The sequence below is a fragment of the Vulpes lagopus genome, chromosome 1, assembly GCF_018345385.1.
Source record: "Vulpes lagopus strain Blue_001 chromosome 1, ASM1834538v1, whole genome shotgun sequence".
Taxonomy (NCBI): Eukaryota; Metazoa; Chordata; class Mammalia; order Carnivora; family Canidae; genus Vulpes; species Vulpes lagopus.
Genome location: NC_054824.1, coordinates 38,405,729 through 38,428,519, shown reverse-complemented (window position 1 = coordinate 38,428,519; position 22,791 = coordinate 38,405,729). Strand labels below are relative to the sequence as shown.

At 32.9% G+C, this 22,791-nt stretch overlaps 1 protein-coding gene across 27 annotated transcripts in view; it reads left to right on the top strand.

Moving 5' to 3' along the window:
- RIMS1 (regulating synaptic membrane exocytosis 1) overlaps positions 1–22,791 on the top strand; it is a 477,727-nt gene that overhangs the window by 345,527 nt on the left and 109,409 nt on the right. For 8 of the 27 annotated variants that reach the window (XM_041766468.1, XM_041766371.1, XM_041766434.1 and 5 more), the window contains 2 exons: positions 13,834–13,905; positions 21,237–21,349. In XM_041766468.1, the coding sequence (XP_041622402.1) occupies positions 13,834–13,905; positions 21,237–21,349 (185 nt within the window). Of the gene's footprint in view, positions 1–4,320; positions 4,405–13,833; positions 13,906–19,946; positions 20,130–21,236; positions 21,350–22,791 lie in introns of all 27 variants that reach the window. The other 19 variants (XM_041766486.1, XM_041766386.1, XM_041766452.1 and 16 more) reach the window with 5 other exon arrangements.

Here is a 22,791-nt window from a genome sequence, read left to right as displayed (position 1 = left end):
CTTTCCATTAAAATTAAAATATCACTTTTTCCTTTGTTGTATGATTAAAATTTTTATTTTATTTTATTTAAGATTTTATTTATTTATTCATGAGAGACACAGAGAGAGAGAGAGAGGCAGAGACACAGGCAGAGGGAGAAGCAGGCTCCATGCAGGAAACCCAACGTGGGACTCGATCCTGGATCCCAGGATCATGCCCTGGGTTGAAGGCGGCGCTAAACCACTGGGCCACTGGGGCTTCCCTGATTAAAAATTTTATTTTATTTATTTTTTTTTAATTAACTTTTATTGGTGTTTAATTTACCAACATACAGAAAAACACCCAGTGCTCATCCCGTCAAGTGTCCACCTCAGTGCCCGTCACCCATTCCCCTCCAACACCCGCCCTCCTCCCCTTCCACCACCCCTAGTTCGTTTCCCCGAGTTAGGAGTCTTTATGTTCTGTCTCCCTTCCTGATATTTCCCAACATTTCTTTTCCCTTCCTTTATATTCCCTTTCACTATTATTCATATTCCCCAAATGAATGAGAACATACACTGTTTGTCCTTCTCCGATTGACTTATTTCACTCAGCATAATTGATTAAAAATTTTAATGTCCATTCTTCAAAAATGGATATCAGATAACTATAGCTTTTATAAAACCTTTCTAAATTACCCGCACCACCTACTCCCATACTTCCCTTTTGTGAATCAGAATTATTCACTTTCTTTTCTGGGCCCACATAATATTATATACTTCTATTAAAACATTATATTTTACCTAGTAGGGTATTTGTTTTTTCTGCTATATTTTATTCCTGGAAGATAGGGATCATATCTTATTTGTCCTTGCCATCTCTGATAGCATTATTGTTTTTTACTTAGTAAATGCTCAATTTGGAGATTTAGGGGGCTTAAAAATACTCCCATTTTCTGTTCCCAAATTTGGGTCTAATTGTGAGCTAGACCCAGGAACTAGAAGATGGGAGATCTTAATATCACCACAAATGCAATGGACAAGTTTAATAGCTGTGACTTTAGGTCTACAGGCTTGCTAATAACCCACCCCAGAATCAGTTAGATTCACTGAACCACAAGACAGGTTCAGGCCCAGACCTCAGATCTTACAGCTGTTTTGAAGATTTGTGTCCTGCAGTGTTTGCTGTTTGCAGGTAGCTTGATTTGGAAGGAGTGATCCAGAAAGGACTAAGTTACCTGTGCCTGGTCCTTTAACACAGTCACTGATCTCCTAAGACAGTCTTCCTTTTTTGAGGTAGAGTGAGACAAAGGGTAAAAAGAGACAGGAGCATTGCTTGAATGAATTTCACTCCACATGGAAACATGAGGCCTAACAGAAAGGAAGTACCTACTTAAAATGTAACAAATATAAATTGAATTAAAATAAATAAGCTTTGTTTGTTACTTATACTTTGTTTCAAAGTATAAGTATCTATATTAATTTTACTTTAAAACAATACTGGGGAATTTTTTTACTTAATTTATTTTTTATTTCAAGTTTTTATTTAAATTCCAGTTAGTTAACATAGAGTGTAATATTAGTTTCAGGAGTAGAATTTAGTGATTCACCACTTACATATAACACCCAGTGCTCATCACAAGTAACCTCCTTAATAAGCCCATCACTCATTTTTTAAAGGACTAAAATGAATAGTGAGATCAGACAATAAAAATACCTTCTATATAATCAGTCATCTCATTTTTTCAGGTTTAGCTTCTAATATTACAGTAGTTCACAACTATTTCTTACTTGTGCTGCTTATGAAGTGAATGGTTACATTTCCGTATAATTTCTCTTTTAGAAAATTGAGCTGCTTAACCATATTCTGCCAAGAGATATGTGCCATTGAAAGAAGTGTACATATGCAAACGTAAATAGTAATTGCACATTTAAACACATCCACATTTGTTTTACAGTGTATCAGTTCTGGGGGGGGGGGGGAAGACATGACATAAGAATCATTTAATTGCTTACCAGAACCTGTCAATTCAAATTCCTTTATATCTCATTAGTGAGTCCCTTCATCACTGTTAATCTCTTAGTTAAGGTACTCATTATTTCTTACCCGTAATAATTTACTGTCTACTTGGGCATTCACAAATATATGTTGATTACTTTTTCTGTACCTGTCAAAATGAAACAAAAACAAACACTGGAGTTCCATATGCAAGGAGCTCACAGCCTATTAATTCAACCCCTCAACCATCAGAGTGACCTTTCTTCTACTATGATCACAGGGAAAGAGATGAGCTCTGAACAAATAGAGGGTCCTAAATTAATGGATTGGGATGCCTGATATTGAAATAATAATATTGTAACTAACCAGTAACTTCTAGGTAGGCTATTTTGGAAAGAGAAATTCAAGAAGGAGCTGGTTCAGCTTCATGATTAATAACTCCAACATAGCCTGCCATGCTACCTTCCAAGATGAAAATGGAAGTTGAACCCTGTGTATTTGGCTCAAGAACAAAGAGATAAAGATCCAAATTTTGGCTTTTTCTTCTGTGTTGTAGGAGAGAAAGAAGTTGCACATAATTTGAAAGCATATAAAATATACTAGTATATTTGAAAATCACAAATGTATCATATTAAAACTTATGTGATATCTAGTCTCTGGATGAAAATTGAGTATAAATTGATCTTGCTCCCATATTAAATATATGAGGAAAAAGCAAATTGATTTCTTATATTTTTCCGTATATCAGCATATTCAGAAGGACTTTGAGTGTACAGATAATATATGTATTATGCTACATATTTCATCAAAAATTACCTTTTAATAGCTTGCATTCACAGTTGCTTGTTTCCAAATGTACACCTTTTCCTTTCGTAGCTTTCACTGCATGGTTCATAATTACAGCATTTTCCTTTACTTTTTAGTTTAAATAAACACAAGGACTGGAATTTTGCCTCAAGAAGCAAGGTTACTCATGATCCTGTCAAGCTAACATTACTTAATTCTTTACAGAAAAGATACATTAACTATATTTTTAGTGTTTTCACATACCATAAAAACTTCCAACACCATAATTTTTAACATGACAGAATACAACTTAATGTAGAAGACACTGTGATTGTGATTATTTTTAATTACTTAAGAAATATTTTTCTTTATTTTTTCTGCAGAACAAAAGTCAAGTAAAATACATTTTAAAGCGGTTAGATTGGACTGACCAACTATTTAATCCAAAATTATTAAGTAATTTAAAAGTAATGCAAGGTACTTTTAATTTCACAAACATGTAACACATTTAAGAGTATATGTCACACAGTTTTCTTTTCTGCCCAAATTCTGCTATTGATACCTTTATTTCCTTCGCAGCTTCCTTAAAGCTCTGTTTGAATCATAGTGTAAGGCTGACTAATTAAGCACAAACTTCCAAGGAGCTTTCAGAATCTAGTATCTGCTGCTCTCAGATATCCTGGTCATATGTTGACAGCCCTTTGCTGCTTTTGTCCAGATAATAAATCCAGTAAGCCAAGTGAAATGGCAAAGAAGATGGCTTTTATTTTTTTTTGAAACATTAGGACTAGTCTACTTTGGATAATAATAAACTCTTACAGCTGGATGAGTCCTTAAAGACCATTCAGTTATCCCTTCTTGCATACAAGGAAGTAAATATCCAGAGGAATTATCCTGTTTAAAGTATTCACACCTAATATATAAAATTTTCCAAATCTGGCCTGTTTAGTTCTTTATTGCCTCTATTCTGTTTCAACTGGGTATTTGTGATTTCTGCATAAACAGAATCTCAAGATAGTTTAACAAAAGAATGAACCAAGATTCAAATTTTCATTTAACTGTTAATCACAAAAAAGTATTATTATAAACACAGAAATAGAAAACTGTGCTTCTGCTTTGTATTAAATTCACACACCTCATCTTTGCCACTTTATCCAGTAATTTCAAATAAGCATCGGTAGCTTATTAAATCTGTTTTTTATGAACATAAGACAAGTTCTTAAGGGTGCATCTTTTTTTAACTTAAACTTATATATGTGTGTGTGTGTGTGTGTGTGTGTGTGTAGATATGTATCCACACAAGCACATTTTAAAAGAACAAAATTACACATAATAGATTTCAAACATCTTCCCAAATAAACTGTTTCTATTCACTTCTAGGGTAACAAGATTTATTTTCTTACAATATTATAATTTATTTGTCTAAGGCTTATCAAAATCAAGAGTAAATTATGGAGCAAAGATTCTACACCTTGCCTTTTTGGGGTGCTTTTCCAGTCCTATTGTTCCATATATTATTTTGTTTTAGGAGTTACTAAATGTCCTGTTTTTTCCTGTCTTGTTCATTGGGCAAACAGGGGTAGATGGTCCCCCTCCCTAGATAGGAGACGACCTCCTAGTCCCAGGATTCAAATCCAGCATGCATCTCCGGAGAATGACAGGTACTAGCCAACTCCTCCTCACAGACAAGTGGCTTCGACAGGCTTATAGGTCACCAAGTGAAAGATAACCAAGAGAAATGTTGGTTATTATATGCTTCCTTTCAGGAGCCAGAATCAGATATGTTGCGATCAATAAATGCATCCACCGTTAATAAAGCACCTGAGAGTGTTTACTGAAATCAGGGTGGCATGCATATGGCATAGTTTAAACACAATAAAGTCAGATTCAGTGGAAGAGTTCTGTTTTAAATCAGCATTTATTTCAGTGTTTTGATTTTCTAGAAACATTTAAGTATTGCTTTGATTTACACATGAGTAAATAAAAATTTTCAGGTGCTTAAAAATATGTTAAAATCTGTCACAGAGCCTTTCTTTGTTATTTGGTTAATGGTTTAATCTCTGTTGTCTTGTGTTTTTTTGTTGTTTTTTTTTTTTTTTAACTACACAGACTTGTTAATAACGAAGTTTAGGTTTGTGGGAACATTAAAAATGTCTGCTTTTGAAATAGAATAACTGGTTCTTATATATTATATGAATATGGTATTTTTAAACCAAATATTGTCAAGGGCTAGTGTCAGTCTACAAGGTAGGTCTTTGAAAATAGCATCAGTCCTTTGAATGTACTTCATGCTGATATGTCAGAAATGCTGTGTTATCCTTCTCACAGGCATAGCTAACCCAGTTCTCCTGTTTACAGTGCTTCTTATATATAATTTTTGGCTTTAAATATCTGTTTCTAACTGACCTCAAGAAGTTATTGGATGTTTGAGGTGCTTCTAGTTTAAGGAGAAATTCAATCAACACATTGGTAATATTTATTAAGTAGATAAGTATATCTGATAGCTCAGAAACAGAACAACTAAAAAAAAAAAAAAAAAGAAACAGAACAACTAGTCATGCAAGTATACAAGAGGTTTCTGTGGTTCATTTCCAATATGTGTGGGTATAGATAGCAGAGTAATTGCAATCTTAGTTAAGAGTGATGTAATTTTCTTTCTGTGTCTGTAAATAGTCAAGATATCTTCAGGATTCCGATATGAAAGAAAAACTAAACCCTGTCACTCAGAAAAAATTAAGTCATTTTACCAATGTTGGAAAGGACCACAAACTGGTAGTTTATAAAGACTTTAAGAATATTTTATCATGTTTTAATCTTTAAGAAATTTACCTTTTAATATGATTTGTGTATTTGAAATTTAAAACTAATTCCTTCTGCTATTATCTGGTATCTAAGATAGAATTTCGGAGAGTAGAGAAGTTAGTCAAATCTGAAATCTAAAAATTATTATAAATTTAAAGTATTTTCTATCCGAATATAAGGTATCATATAAATTAAATCAAAACTTAAATCCACATTGCTACTCATCCATTCAACAAATATTTATTGTACCCTGCTATGTGCATTCTTATTATGGCTAGAGACATAGCAGTGTTTAAGGAAAGCAAGATTCCTGCCATCAAGGAACTTAGAATGTCCTTTTATAAAACACAACTCTGGAAAGCCTTTGAATCTATTCCAAACAAATGAGTCAGTGTATTTCATCTCATGTAATGACTGTGTGAGTATAAGACAATCATGGTCTTTATAATGAATATAAATGTAAGTTTATCAGGACACAAATTAAGCAAAATGGGAATCCAAATAATTAATTCTTTCTTTCTTTCTTTCTTTCTTTCTTTCTTTCTTTCTCTCTCTCTTTCTCTCTTTCTCTCTCTCTCTTTCTCTTTCTCTTTCTTTTCCCTTTCTTTCTTTCTTTCTTTCTTTCTTTCTTTCTTTCTTTCAAATAGTAGTTTCAGTTCTTAGACACATGAGGTTAAAATTAGTTAAAAATTAGTTGTCATTTAGTAACATATGAATTAATTATGTTATTCAGTTTAATAGAATGTATATATAATTTTATGGGTAAATTTTAGAAGCAGAAATCGTCGTTTTAGATAAGATCACTAAGGAAATTTTTACTAATACATAATTCTGAATATATATTTTATGTTTTTATTACAACTTATTTGTAAATAAGATCTATGTTAAACCAAAAGACACATTTTAAATGGCTTGACAACAGGATTTGTTACAATAGGGAACAGAAAGTTATTTACAGTAAACTTTTATTAAAATATAGGAATAATATATACCCATAGAAATAGCTGAATCAACAGATGCTAAGTTCATTAAGTAGCCATGTCAATCACTTGACAAAACATAACACTTGCATTTTACCTCCTATCAGTTTTATTTACTTCAGTTTCTACCAATTTCTAAATGAAGTGAACCTAGCATCACATTTAGAGATAGTGAATGCTCATAAGAATTTGGGCATCATTTGACTTTTGCCCTAGGTTACTGGTAACTAAGAAAATATTCTAAAATCAATGACAATTTATATAATCAGCCTTTGGATGTCCTGTATCAGAGTCATATTTGATTATTTTGAAAATAACAGTAATACAGAACATTTTGCTTAAGAAGGTTCTCTAGTGAGTTGGAAAGCATTTGATTGCCCACTTATTTCTTACAGCATAAATATACATGTGGTTACCTGTGCACGTGCACTCACATGAAATTTTAATGTGCCATTTTCCCACAATTTAATTTCAGTTTTTTTTATTTTTTAAAGATTTTATTTATTTATTCATGAGAGACACACATACACAGGGAGAGAGAGGCAGAGACACAGGCAGAGGGAGAAGCAGGCTCCATGCGGGGAGCCCGACGTGGGACTGGATCCCTGGTCTCCAGGATCACGCCCTGGGCTGAAGGCGGCGCTAAACCGCTGGGCCCCCAGGGCTGCCATAATTTCAGTTTTAAACAATCTTGATGTCATATCAGGTTGTATAATAGATTTATTTGTAATTAACATGGAAGTAGGTTTTTCTAGATCTAGGAGGATTTCCTAGAAGTTGTAGGATGTTTAGAACAATGATGAAGAAGAATTACATAAATTTGGAGACCCAGGGAATGATTTTGGCATTAAAATTATAGAGAAAATTTTCTTTCAGTTTTATTAATAAAAATGCAAAGACATTTTAAAAAATAATCATTCCAATAACAAAAAACTTTGTAAATGGTATTATTTTAATATATAAAAGTAACTTCTATGAACTTGCTTGTACATAATTCTGTTTATGAATTTAATAAAAACTACATCTACTTGTAGCTTCAAAATAATAATTTTTTTTATTTTGCAAGTTAGAAAAAAATGTATTTTAATATACCCCTGACGCATCAAGGTTCTGAGTTTAGCACTCACAGTTGAATTAATCATTCTTAAATATGAAAGGTTAGTATAAATAATCATAATTGCTATTATCTAATTCTCCTTTATTCTTGGTATAAAAGCGTTTTCAGAAAAATTCAATGTATTCTTATTGGTACATTTTGAGATGTATTTTAACACTTCATTAGCTTGAAGTTACTAGCTTTAATGAGTGATTGAGAATATTTTTGCATCCTTTAAAATACATGATAACTTTAAGGTGTGTGATTTAAATAAATACTAAAAAAAATAAAATAAAATAAAATAAATAAAAATATTAGAGGAAATAACCCTGTTTTCGAGAATGTTATTATTGGCAACAAGTAAATTATTGGAACAAGTAAAGCATCCCACTGTGTTACAGATTAATTCCTGAGTCGCTAAAGTAGTTCTTATTTCTTTTGTAAATAATCCTGTTTGTATAGTTTCCCAACATTTGTCAATTAGTAGCAGCTACTTGTCCATTAGAATCTCTGATGAAAATGTCGAATGATTTTCTTTGATTCAAACTGAATGAATAGTCTTCCTCCATTAAAAATATTTCTGGAATAAAGAGATTACCTACTTTTTTACTTCCAGAGTTCATGGCAGTTGCCAGAGTGATGCAGAGTTAACGTAGAACCATTTATAAATGCAGTACATTACTTACCATTTTTATTTGCATGATAGCATCATTTGTTACTTGTGCTTTTCAAAAATGTTCTTTATTTGGATGAATGAAATATACTTATCCACTAAAATACTTAAGTCTGTTTAATAGCTATAGTCATGTACATAAATATCAATACTGTACAAAATGGTAAAAGCATCTTAATTGCATGCAACCATCTTCACTGCATATGAACATTTCTTAGGTAGATTCTTATTCAAATATAATGTTTTCTTCCTAAATTTAAACAGAACATACTATATTTTCATTTTATTATAAAATGGCTTTAAATAGGGGTACCTGGGTGGCACAGTTGGTTAAGCATCTAACTCTTGGTTTCGGCTCAGGTCATGATCTCAGGGTTGTGAGAGAAAGCTCTGCATTGGTCTCTCCCCTCAGTGCAGAATGTGCTTAAAATTCTCTCCCTCTCTCTCTTTGCCCCTCCCCACCAACTCAAGTGCTCAGGTGCATTCTCTCGCTTTCAAAAAAATAAATCTTCAAAAAAAATAGCTTTAAGTAATACTACAATTTTATTAACATATTCATTTTAGACCTTAATAGAATTGTAATATCTTCAGAAAAGCTGTATTTACCACAAAAAAAGAAAAAAAATGTATTTACCAATGTCTTCAGAGAATTGCTCTAATTGAATTTAGTTACTGAAGAGGAAAGGAAAGTAGCACAGAAATAGATTTTACCAATTACTTGTCTTCATTAGTACATTTTATGAATCTTCACATTTAAATTAATAGAACAATAATTAAAATGGAGTTACAAGGAATTAGATTTAAATAAGAACACTCCCACTTCTGATTATTACTCTTGCTTTGATTTAATAATAAAATAATTGTTTTACCTACATTTGAATGTAGCTTTATAACTTTTAAAGAATTCCATTTGTGCCCTGGGAACTAAGAATCATAAGGCCAAAACCATACAACCATTAAGTTGTGAAGTGAAAAGAATGCTCAGTATTTCTGATTCATGCATGTCTAGAAGCATTATTTATGAATAATAAAATGATAAAATATTTTAATGAACAAAACATGTTAAAACCTAACATAAGTAAGGCATGATGGAAACACTACAACTGTTTTGTTCACTTCTCTCCAGGGGCCCCTCCAATAAACATCAATCATTCAAGTCACTGGAGGACAGATGGGCAGAGAACCTAAGGACATGAGAAAATGAAGGTGGTGTCCTCACCAACTAATTATGTCCCCTCTTACCTTGCATAAGTCACTTAAACCTTATGGAACTCTGTTTCCTCATCTGTAAATTTAGGTAGTTGTAGGTAGTCTAGATGAATTCTAGCGTCCCTTAAAACTAAAATTCTGTCTATGCTGCCTTGTTGCAACATGATAAGCATTTTTCGGGCCAATAATAATGACTGATACTTCATTATACATAAGGCTAATGAAATAGCTTTTTAAATGTATGATATTTTGTATTTTACTGAAGGCCAGAAAACAATAAAAAGTTATATTTCTAAATTTACTTGATTTTATGTAAAATGAATTTTATAACCCTAGTTTTTTATTTATTGTAGTTTTTGATATTCTCAAATTACAGGATAACACTCAAAAAATTAATTTTTAAGCCATTCATTCAGTAAACACTTATAAGCAGCTACTATGTGCTATGTGTTGGTGTTATAGTGATAACTCAGATGCCATTCATGATCATAAAAAACTTAGAGTAATGTAAGGTAGAATGTAGTTCATTTCACCATGATCCATTTTATAATCATATGATCAATAGTTTCAATAGTATAGTACATAAATATAGTTTGATCTAATCTTTCCTATTTCACGTTTCACAATCCTCTATTCTAAGAAATATCTGTGTTTAAAAATACTATATATTCATAGCAATAACAGGATTTGGAGTGGAAAAGATATTAGAATTTCCTATTCTGTTTCTTGCTTTACATTGAATTATTACAATTAAGTGTATATTATTTGAACTAAATCTGAAGATCCTTTTAAGTGGTTAAAAAGAATTATAAAGACCTGTCCTTTGTAGAAATCTTTAGATGAATCTTCAATAAAAGTAAGTTTCTATAGCATTTGGAGAAAAAAGATCATTCTTAACAAGAGAGTTAAAATAGAAATTAAAAATTGGATGTATGAACCTCTGCATGAATTTTTGTCATCCAGTTATGGAGTACTGAGGTTGACACTATTCTAGATGAATGAGTCTTCACTTTTAAGAAACAAACATATGTTATTATCTGTTTAAATAATACTTTTATAACACTTACTGCTAGCTAGTTCTAAGTAATGCTGAAACTACTACAAATCCTTGTTCTGTGTAATGTCATAAAAACCGTAACACAAATACTAAGTGATACTCAAAGAGTTAGAGTTGGCAAACTTGTGATGTGATAATATTATCTCCACTTCACAGGTAAGAACAAGAAACACAGGCATGGAGTGTTAGGTAACTTGACTAAAATCACCCAGCTAGATAAAAACAGGTAGTTAAACCCAGACAGTCTGAGTCCAGAGTCCATGCTTTTGACTACTGTGTGCCAGTGTCATTTACGCCACAGATGAAGTATGTTCTCTGCTGTTCAGATTGTGGAGTCTCCTTTCACTTCATGGTTTCACATTTAATGACTTTATGAGTTAGAGAAAACTATTTAATCTCTCTAAGCCTCAATCTTTTTATTTAAAAAAGATATAAAAGAGTAGTATCCATATCATTAGATTGGTGAGATAAGATGAATTAATGCGGATAAAGCAGTCAGGTGTACAGCAAGCTCTCGGTAAATGTTAGATATCATTTGTATCATCCTCATCATTGTCATCATTACTCTCATTATAAATTATTGTGATAATCTAGTATGTGAGTATATTATTAGGGATGAGAAGAGGAGGGAGAGTTGAAAGTTTTACAGGAGCAAAATCTCAGTTGAATCTAGAAAGATTAATAGAAATTAGCAGGGATAAAAACAGACAGGTTCTAAAAGATGCCTATAAACCTTTTCATTATGCAGTAGGAGAAAGTTTGTCAAAAGTCTATGGGATACTGCATTTAAGTCACCAACCCCCACACATCACCAAATTTGTCCTCTGACTCTTCCCTCTCAGCACTTTGCCTTCTGGTCTCCTTACTTTGTTTCAACATACCAAGGACACACCTGTCTTAGAGCCTATGCACTTGCCATTCATTTCCTGAAATACATTTTTCATAGATATGTAGGTGGCTAACTCCCTGGACCTCACCTTATGTTGCCTATTCAATGAATCCTTCCTGAATTTACCCTATTTAAAATGGTGATCTAGATGCCCTCCAAACCCCACCCTCACATACATTTCTGATCCTTCCTGTTCTCATGGACCTTTTGTTGTTAGCATTTATCACCTTCTATTACACTATATAATTTACTTCTTGAGAGCTTTTTGTTGTGGTGGTACACTGTCTCCTACAGATAAAATGTTAATTGCTTAAAGACAGAAGAATTTTATTTTCACAGACATAAGCCAAACATCTAGAACAGTCTGACATAAATACACATTCAACAAATATTTGTTGAATGAATAAATGAGTGAAAACCTTTATGACAGTGAGTTTCATGTTATCTAAAACTCTGCTCTCATTCTGTTCTCACTCTGCTCAATATGAGAAAAGGAACATTTGTCCTACCAGTCCCTGAGCGTTCTTGGGACAAGGAATAAATTTCTCTTAATGGTATATTTTTATTTTGAGTTCAGATGCCTACTGAACTCCTGCTATGTATATACCTTCCTTCCCTTTGCTTTAGGGACAAGCTTTCCTTCCCAACAACCATCTCCAATCGATTTTACATGTGTGCCATGTACTTCTCTACTCTTCCACACTACAGTTCTCTCTCCTCATCATAGGATCAACAAAGTAAATTAGAATATCAGAGATACTCCTTTAGTATGAGGGATTATGTCTTCGTGCTTCCCTAGGCTTAAACCACATTTTGTAGTTTCTTCCCTTCTTGAGCAAAGGTGCAACCCAAAGGCATACATTAGAATCAACTTCATCCCTTCACTTTGCTGGATAGTACGTGACAGAAATAGGTTAGGAGCCAGACATACTTACATTCTTTTCCCAGCTCTACTTCTTACTGATTGAGTGGCTTTGTCTTGAGCCTGTTTCCTTATCTTTGAAATGAAGATGACCATGAAAGGATTGTCATGAAGGTTAATACATCAGTGCCTCCCTCAGGACCTGGCATAGAGTTATCATTTTATATATCCCCTTTCCAACAATTCAAGGAAAGTGGCAGGTGAGAGATGTTTCTCTCCTCTGCTTCAACCCTTTTTTCATTTCTCAGAAGTGAGATGTCATAGTAACAGAAGACCTGAGAACACCCAACTGAAAGCCTAAATTGGAAAGGCAACACAGGGTGAGCCCAGTTTTGGGCAACAGCAAAAGAGATGGGGAGAGAGGAGCAGCCCCAGAAGTCTGTATGCCCTGTGAAGGTGGACTTTATCCTTTGATATGTTATTACTAGTGAGCTTGATAGCAGGGCTTGGCATATATGTGACACAAAGATTATCTGGCATTAGTAAGTAATGACAGATAGTTTTCTCTTCGTTGTTGGGAAGAAGGGATATCAGGAAAGAAAAATAAGGATAAACTGTAAAGAATCAACTATTGAGATAAAAATATACAGTTATCAAGGTAAAAATGCATATTACTTTTTATGGTTTCCGTGGGATTCTTTTTAAGGTCTTAGTTTCTTGACCATAATATATTATATTTATTTCAAATATATAGTAGCTGAGATACATTTTAGGTCAAATAGGCATATATAAGCTACTACTTAGGGAGGTAGGCTCTCTATATAAACATTTCTTTGGGAAAAGACATTTCAAGTTCCAAATGTTCAGTGTACATATGTGCTTCTGGAACATAGAATATATTGAGAATTTTATTCTTTGGTTTGTGATATGTGGTTAGCTTTTTAAAGTGCTACATGGTTACCAAAGCATGTTTGTGATAACTTTGGAAATAATTTTAAAACTTGATTTAAATAAAATGATTATGTGAATCATATTTCACTCTAGTATTTTTCTTCTCTTCATATTTTGTGGAGGAAGAACAACAAACAAAATATCTTTGTAGCACCCTGTTCAACTTGTAAATGTAGAGGGCACTTCACCTCTTTGTAGTCTTTCAGCACCTAAACCATTACTGTCATCACATCCATCATCACTACATTGCTCCACTGGACTTGTTTACTCATTAGGAAAGGCAAAGTTGCTCGGCAGGGGTTCCTACTAAATCATTACTGCAGACAAACCTGTCTAGACTAAGAGAGTTTCAACTTCTTGTATCTCCTGTTGGGCAACTTGTGTCTTCCACTCAGCACCAGTTCTGATTTTTATTTATTATTGTTTTTTTAATTTTAAAAAGCACCAACTGACAAAACCATTTAAGTAAGATAGTTGTCATTTCTCATGTCTATTGCTTTGATCATTGTATGATATTACTGTAGCTTTATTCATCATATATTTTGTATTTCTTTAACATTTCATTCCACAGGCACTCCAGAAAGTCTGACAGATCTAGCATCCAAAAACAGACTAGGAAAGGCACTGCCTCTGATGCAGAAAGGTAGGCTTGGTGTTGTGCTGTGTAGCCATCTTCTATTTCAACTGATAAATTCAAGGGTGCCTTCACTTATTTTATATGATCAGTTCATAAGCACAGATTGTGATGTTTAAAAACATTCATGTAAATAGATCTCTTATATGGGAATAGCCTTAAAAAACAAGAGAAGGGTAATTTGAAGGTGGCCCTTAAATTTTAGGGTTTAAGAAAAATCTCTTCTATTTCTCTTAGTGATCATGCTGATGACTAAAGGAGACTAAAACTGTACTCATTACTATTTACATATTAGGACATTTTAATATTTTGTTTCAGAGATTATTTAAATATTATCAATGAATGTAATACTTGGAATATGCAAATATTTTGAGTGTTATTTATCTGAATGATGTCATCTTTTTTAAAAATCTCTTTTCTGCAAATTGATCCAAGATTTCTACTTGTCTATAAAAGATATTTGTTGAGTTAATGTAAAAATTAATGGAATTATTGACTTACTTTGCAAGTTATCCAACTTTACCAATTTTTTAACTATTTTTAGGTGTAAGATATTAACACATTATTTTACATAGCTGTAAAAAACACCTAATGTCTCATTAACATATTCTTGATTCATCCAAAAATTATTGAGAACATGTAGGGAGATGCAGATGTGAATGAAAGAATGCATTAAAGTGTTACAGCTATTACTATAAAGGTATGCACAAGGTATAGTGAAAACAAAAAGAGTAGAGTGCAGAAAGGAAATATCTCATAAAAGGTGTCACTTGAGGGACACCTGGGTGGCTCAGCAGTTACAGTGTCTGCCTTTAACTCAGGGCATGATCCTGGAGTCCCGGGACCAATGGGCTCCCTGTGTGGAGCCTGCCTCTCCCTCTGCTTATGTCTCTGCCTCTCTCTCTCTCTCTCTCTCTCTCCCCCATGAATAAATAAATAAATAAAATCTTTTTTTAAAAAAAGGTGTCACTTGAGTGAAATCTAGATATTTAAAAGTAGATGTATAGAAAATATTCCATGAAAAAAATATTCCATGAAAATGAAAAAAATATGAGTAAACACTGAGGCTTAAAATTTCCTCTTGATCTGGGGGGGATCTATGCCCATTTTGAGAGGGAGAATCCTTTCAGGAGATGGGAGAGAGTTGAAAATAAAACTGTAGAAATCTCTAGATGTTATGTTACATATGACCTTGTGGACTATTTAACAGAATTTCAACTTCTGCTTTATTCATCCATGAGCCATTGGTGGGCTGGACACATAAGAGGCTAATCATTGGCTTTGAGTTCAAAAATTATAGATCACTATAACAACAGTTTGTAAGATGAATTAAAAGATTGAAAGGCAGATGCAAGATTCCAGCTAGTCTGTCACAATAGATTTGATTGAGATAAACTCTGGACAATGCAGTTATTCATTTAAAGGATATCTGCCAAGCAAGTGCTAGTAAGTTCAAGGAATAAAATAGTGAACAGCAAAAAAGGAAACCTCCCAGGAGATACTACCTCTGAATTGAGATCAGAAAAATTAGTAGTTAAAAAAAAAAAAAAGAAAAATTAGTAGCTATTAGTTACATCAAGGGGTGTGGGTAAAGGGAAAATGAAATTTATTCCTAGCTAATAGTTATGGGGATATCGATTATTTAAGGATTCTAATTCCTTTAGATTTAGAGATTTAGGATTTAGAGGATTCAAAAAGTGTTGAGTAGAGATTCAATTTTACAGAGATCTAGGCTTTGAGAAAGAAAATGAAAGATAGAGAGATAGATAGCCTGTGATGAAACAATACTGATTAAGTTTCCATTTACATATTCTTTAATGCCAACTCAGTTAACTACAGTTTCTTTACTAGTATTATAAATGACTTAAGTTCCTTAGACAAGTTTTTAATCTTCAAGCACCATTTACTGCTCCCCTGCCTCACAGACATAATTTCAATTATTTTGATATGATTAAGATTTTTCCTCAAAGTCTTATTCTTTTTGCCCCATTCAGGCTTTAGTTCATTTAACAATTACTAATTGAGTATAAATGAGAAAGTCTTTTTGATAATAGGATACTGTTTTATAAAATGTTGGATGATTCTAGAATCAACTCATGGTGCTTAACTACAAATGAGTGGTATCTGGGCATTTCCCTCTACAACACTGAAATTATCTGTAAATAAACACATATCCTCCTTCTCTCCAAAAAGAATAGCAAGAATTTCATTGATTCCCAGTCTCCCGTGTTTGCTGCTTAAGTTTCATATTCATATTACTCTTGCTTTATTTACTTTGCTAATAGATTTTAATATAGAAAACTCAAACCTTTTAAGGGTGTATATTTGTTCGATTATAATTAAAGCTCTCCACTGATTTTTAGAGAATAAATTATATGCTTGGTTTTTAAGTGGATTGTTGAATAACTAGTTACAAAAGAAGAATTGGCCTGATTTTCTAGGTTTGTGTTAACTCTCATTACCTTGAGTTAACACCTAACTTCAGATGAATTGAAGTCACAGTATGAATCCTTTGGACATCAATGCTTAGTCTTTGGGAAGTTAACAGCGTACCCAAAGGATTCATACCATACAATCACAACTTGGCTTCTGGCAAAATATGCTATTTAATGGTCATCATTTTGAAGGCCCTTTGTTGGCCTTAACAAATTTGGTCTTATGGGGAATAGCGTTGTAAGAAAATATTTTGAAAGATATGACCAGTTACAGACAGAAGACAAGCAGAACTCATTTCTGACTTTTGTGCCTAGCATTTAAAGCAGTGCTTCAGATTTTCTTGGGAAGCTCCTTAGTAAAAGTCTGACTTTTCACTCTCATATGAATTCAGTGTATGATATCTAGCAGCATTTCTCCTTTCTATTCTAGCGACTTTTATTTTTGTGGAACCCATACTCTGCAACCTACCTAGGGGATGTTTTGTCAAGATTAGTATTTAGAATTAACCAATTTGAAAAGGAAAGCTTCCCAACATATATGCATTTTATGTTGTTCTGGTGCTATTGGAAAGAGAATGTGTAGGCCTGCAATGGCCGTTACAAGAGGAACCATATTGAACAGCTGACCTTAAATAGCACAGGTGTGTCCATCCTTTATTTAATAAGCCATAAAAAAATATATATATATTTTTAAGCTGCAGTATAAGAAATTCACTGCAAGATCATTGCAACAATAGATATGTCTGACTAACCTCAGATTTTGGTGAGATATGTGTTTTTACTTAAGTTCAAGTCAAAACACTAGTCTTAGATGAAGAGAGTAGGCATAGATTGGACTCTGGTAAATATTTAGATACACATTTGGAGATGGTAAACTAGCTTCAGACATACTTAAGTTTGAATTAGAATTTTGCTCTATAAGCTTTATTTTTTGTTTAAAAATTATGGGATATTTATAGATCTGTATAATGGAGTAGGTATTCATTAAATGCCATTTCCCATACATTTTGTTCCTACAAGCTCTAAGGAGACCATTCTGTTAAAACTTGTCAAACAGTTTGATATTTGGATATATATTTATATTTTGTTTTATAAGACTAACAGTATATCTAAGGATTTGACATTTTTCATCTTGTGATATGGAAACAAATTCTATCTCAATAGGCAACAAAGGGAACAAGTGTTGGTGGTCAGTAGATCTGTGTGGATCTTACCTTAACCGCACATTAGCTGTCATTTTACAAGTCACTCTATGATCTTCAGTTTTTCTGTCTATAAAATAGGAATAATGATACTTCTCCAGAGTTGCTATGAGAATATCAAAAAGAACATATATGTGTATACATGTGTCCATATACACACATACATTTAGTGCCTGGCTCCAGATGGATGCTCAGTAAAGAATAGTTGTTACTGTCATTTTACTTATCCCTCATGCAGTCCCTGTTCCATTCTCTGGTATGGTTGTTCCTAATCTCTTCCATTCTTGTATCCATATGTTCTTAGCACATTACATTCCATTGAAAACATCAAGGCTGAACAGCCTGGATTCTCAACATTTCATCCCTGTACCTCAGAATTTCTTGATTGATTTGCCTTTCCTCTAGTCTAAATGAACTGTACTTGGTTCCATTATCTCTCATCTCCAGAACCTTGCCCTTCTCTCTTAAAGTTCTGCATATTCACTCTCCTCAGTTTTCCTTCCTGGAATTCAGACTTAATGCCACACTCCTCTCTCTTCCTCAGGCAGAGTGGTTATTGATGCCACCCCTTTTGTCTGTGCTTTCATACTTATAGTTTGGCTGGCAGTAGGGACTGTTTTGTTATTAAGGGATTTTTTAGTTCGTGTCAAAGAAAAAACAGATCTGGTGCTAAATGAGGAACCTTAAACACACTATACAAGCTGTTCCCAGATACTCCTGTAGCTTTGGAGATGGAAACACTAAGTCATGTAGTCTTAATCTAGATTAATACTCACCTAGAAAGCCATTTATTTGTCTCTGCAGTTACTTTTTATATCTTTGCCAGTTTGGTGCCATACAAGGTCTACCTAACTCGTTCATATTTCAAGTAACATTTAAATAGTCCTTTTAGTGCCTATGAATTGCATTAAAGAATGAAGATAGATTTAAGTGAAATTGAAATGAAATTTCTCAATACTAGGGTGAAAACTACTAGTCACTTTTTAGACCACACTAAAAAAGTATTGTGAATAAGGATTGCTTGAAGTTTGTACTCATGATAATGGCTTTTAAAGAGTAATAGATTAAAACTCATTCTTTACTACTGAAAAAGACTTGATCATGCCCTCCTTTCCATATAAATTAATTCTATAGAGTTGAAGTATGTGAAAAGTCAATTTAGAATGAATAGACAGTGTTAGTACGTATTGTCAGTTCTTTTCTCCTTTAATTTATAAATTGAGACAACAGTCCAGGTTTCAGTATTAGCATTAAAGTCTGATAAAGCATCAATCCATAGGTCAAGAAGATAAAAATGTACATTTATTACCATTCTAAGTTGTCCCTTTTTCCCATTTTATTGTTCTGAAATAGATACCTTGAATTAAAATCATAACAGCTATGAAAGTCATTTTATTTAAAAGAAAAATTGTCAATCTGAATACAAGGTGAATAAAATAGTCAATAATTAATAAACTTCCTATGATTAATATGTATTCTTTACTCTCACATTTCAAATCACTTGATAAGTGGATTTACAACCTTGTTTCAAAAGGGATGAAATGTTATTTCTTTGCTTCTGTCACTGTAAAAAAAAAAGATCAATTTTGGGTGTTTTAAACATGCATTTTATTTAAATACATATTGGAAATGATTTTTTAAAAGACAAAATCATGTATCTCTTTCAAACAGGATATGCATCAGTTTTTAATTCTTCATAAATTGGCTTCATAATGATTTTGAACCCTATATTAAGATAACTGTCAATATATGGACAGTATCTTTTCAGACATTTTTTTAGTCTTAGAAGATATGTTATTATCCATACATTAGCCATTTGTATTTAGTCAGTTCAATAATGAAACATACTCCATCTTATTGTATCATTATAATTTGTGGTCTGCTTCTCTTAACCTTAGAAGACATCTTCCTTTTGCAGCCTACATGGAATAAACTTCCTATTGCAGATTATAATGATTAACATTGTAAAAATATACAGAGTCCTACAGTGCACTATTTCTTCTCGAAGGCAAGTGCTTGAAGTATCCCTGTGTTTGCTATTCTAATCATATTTATTCATTCAATCAAGGTATCTTTTTTGAGTTCTTGCTTTCTGTACAGCTGTATTCTAGGCACTAGAGATGCAGCTCAGTAAAAAAGAGACAGAAGTCTCTGCCCTTGTGCAACTTTACAGAGGTTTATTATATTGGAGGAATCTGGATTAGCCCTCTGAAAACCACGTGGCATGTACATTTGCAGTAACTTGTCAGTTTCTTTTGAATTCCATTTCAGTGATCGCATGATGATGAGTTTCTTCTGGTTTTTAAAGTCACTGCCTTGTAAGAGTAACCAGGTTTTCCTTGGACAAATGTATTGGTATCAAACTTAATGTGAACCTGCTGACTGAAGATCTTTTTTGGCCCTAATGTTTTAGGGTTCTCCCACCATGCCTTTCTAGAAGGGGATACGCAGCCCTAAGAGCGACTGATCAGCCAGTCCTTAGGGGAAAACATCCCGCTCGCTCAAGGTCGAGTGAGCACTCTAGTGTCAGAGCACTGTGTTCTACCCACCACCTTGCCCCTGGAGGGTCGGCGCCACCTTCTCCGCTTCTGACAAGGTCGCTATTCAGTGTCCAGCCCAGCATTCATGTTCTGCCTCCGGGTGTTGGTGTGGTGTTGTACTTTCCTGAGCACTTGATGCTTTCACTCATTATGACACCATAATTTTTAACCCTTTCTTTGTGGCACTTAAACCTATTTCACATCCTCTATAGTTGCATCTATCTTCACTGTGCTGATAGTAGTCTATAGTTCCTGCCAATTAGCTACCATTGAAAATTAAATTTGGCTGTGTTATGTCCTTCCATCTGTTTGTGGCATATTCATATATATATATATATATACATATATTTTAATTATGTGAAACTCTTTATGAAAAATTACCGGGAAAATTAAATGTGTATTTGCTTTAAAAAGTATAAGAGAAATTTCTTTCATAAAAATCTTTTGTATGTTTTCGGTAAAATCTTAGAGTGTTTGAAAGTTTTTTAGTTAAAAAAAAAAAAAAAAAGAGAGAATGCCAGCAGATGGAGGTCAGATTACTCCTGTGCAGTAGTAATGTATCTGCACACTTCTCAAATTTATATTTGTAACTTCAGTCCTTGGACCAGTATATTTTATAGCATGTACCCAAGGTTATTTATTTAAATATCTGTCAAGGTTTTCCTATTTAAAAATAAGGAACAAATGAATGGTAATTTATAAAAGTCTACAGCTAGAAATATTCTTATCACTTATAAGTAATTCTATATATAAATATTGACTTAATAGTAGCAATTTAGGCAACAGCCTTTCTTGACTAATTTATCCACATGGTTAGGATTCAGAGGCTGTAAGTAGATATATTTGGTTCAGCACCACCAAAAATGGATAACTTAATGGAAAGCCACAACTTCATAGAAAGTTATTTCGAAGTGAGTCTGATTGTACTCAATTCAGGAATTCATTCTGCAGAACTATATGTGACAGACATTACCTTGTCTCTTTTAGATCCTTTTTATAGTATTTCTTTTACACATATCATCAAAAGCATTTGATTTTGTTTCCAAAGGCTGAGTTAGGAGGTTTATGTCTATTTTAATAGTAACAGGAAGAAGGGAAAGGTACTTGTCAGGCCCTTCTTGGAGTTTCATCATTTCATTCCCCCCTTTGTTTTGTGCCCACAGAATGCACAGACAAGCAAGTCCAACCCATCCTCCTCCTTCAGACACATCCTTCAGCAGTCGGAGGGGACGACAGCTCCCACAGGTGCCAGTGAGAAGCGGCAGTATAGAACAAGGTATCCAATAAAGAGAGATCATTGTCCAAAAACCTTGGATTTGAGAATCACCTCTTTTTATACTCTTTATATTAAATGAATAATAATTTATGTAGTTTACTGAATCTTAAAATTTTGTTTCTTAGAATTTTATTCCCAGAACCAAGTTATAGTGGTTTATGGCATATACTCTGTTTTTGCTGAGTGAGTGAATGAATGAATTTTAGACAGTCAATTGAGAGAATGAATTGAGCCCTAGAAGCACCTTTTTAGAAAGGAACAAAAAAAATACAGTTTTTTAAATCTCAGTAAAATATGATATTTTATGTGTTAGAAGAAGGCTTAAACTTATTTTAAAAATATTTTTTAAACATTTGAAGTCTTTACTGGTATTTTTAATTTTAATATACTTGCAATATACTAGTTTTTTTGTACAAGTTTTATGACACAAGAAAAAGAACACATATTTTAGTGTTTTGGGTGTTTTTTTTTTTTAAACAGTTCATGTTACTTACAGATTCTCTTATTTTAAGCATATACACATTGTGTTTATTTACCCAGAAAGAAAGAGAATGAGAGAAACAGAGAGAAGAGAGCTTTGATAATGGAAATTAAGTTCCCTAAACTTAATGCAGGCTAGATTATTTCAATACTGTGTTAAAATAGTCCCAGTTTTTTTTTTTTCATGTGCCCCAAGGTCTATCAGATTTCTCACTAGGTAAAAAGATTTATAAGTATATGTTATCACTTAAGTATTATCAGAGATCCACTAAGTAATGTACTGAAATAATATTTAGTTTGGGGTTGTAGTATAATACAGTGAACTTCTATTTAAAATGTGTGTTCAAAATCTTCATCCCCGTAAAACAACTAAAAGGTTAACATTTTGTATATTTTTTTCAATAGTGTTGGTTGTTCTGATGTGAAATTTGTATTTCATTCTATATTGAGGGAGCTGTGTAGGTGTTTTACTATTTAACTGTAGGAATTTACTGAATGTATCACGTTAATATATCACAGAAATGATGTAAGAAGATAAATACATTGTTTCAAAGACATATGGCAGAGAGTACAAAAAGAATAGTTGGTTATAGAAAATTAATATAGATTTTAAGAAGTATCAACTTACTAAGAGGAAGGTTGCTATGGTAAACTCTGGATATGTATTATTTTTAAAAATTATATGTCTCATTGATATATCATGCTTCAATATTCAGGCCTGTTATAAGAGTATTCATTTAGTTAATAAGGAATTTATGCCATGTGAAACTCTGACTTTCTTTTCTAAAATAGCAATTAATTGGAATTCTCAGTTCATGTGTTTAACAAACTTTTCTCTTTTGGGAACATTTTGAGAAGATAATTCATAATTAATGTTCTTAAGACTCGAATTAGCAGTAGCCTAGATGAAACTGCTTTAAATAAAACTTGGTGTTGATTTGAATTATCCATTCATGAACTCC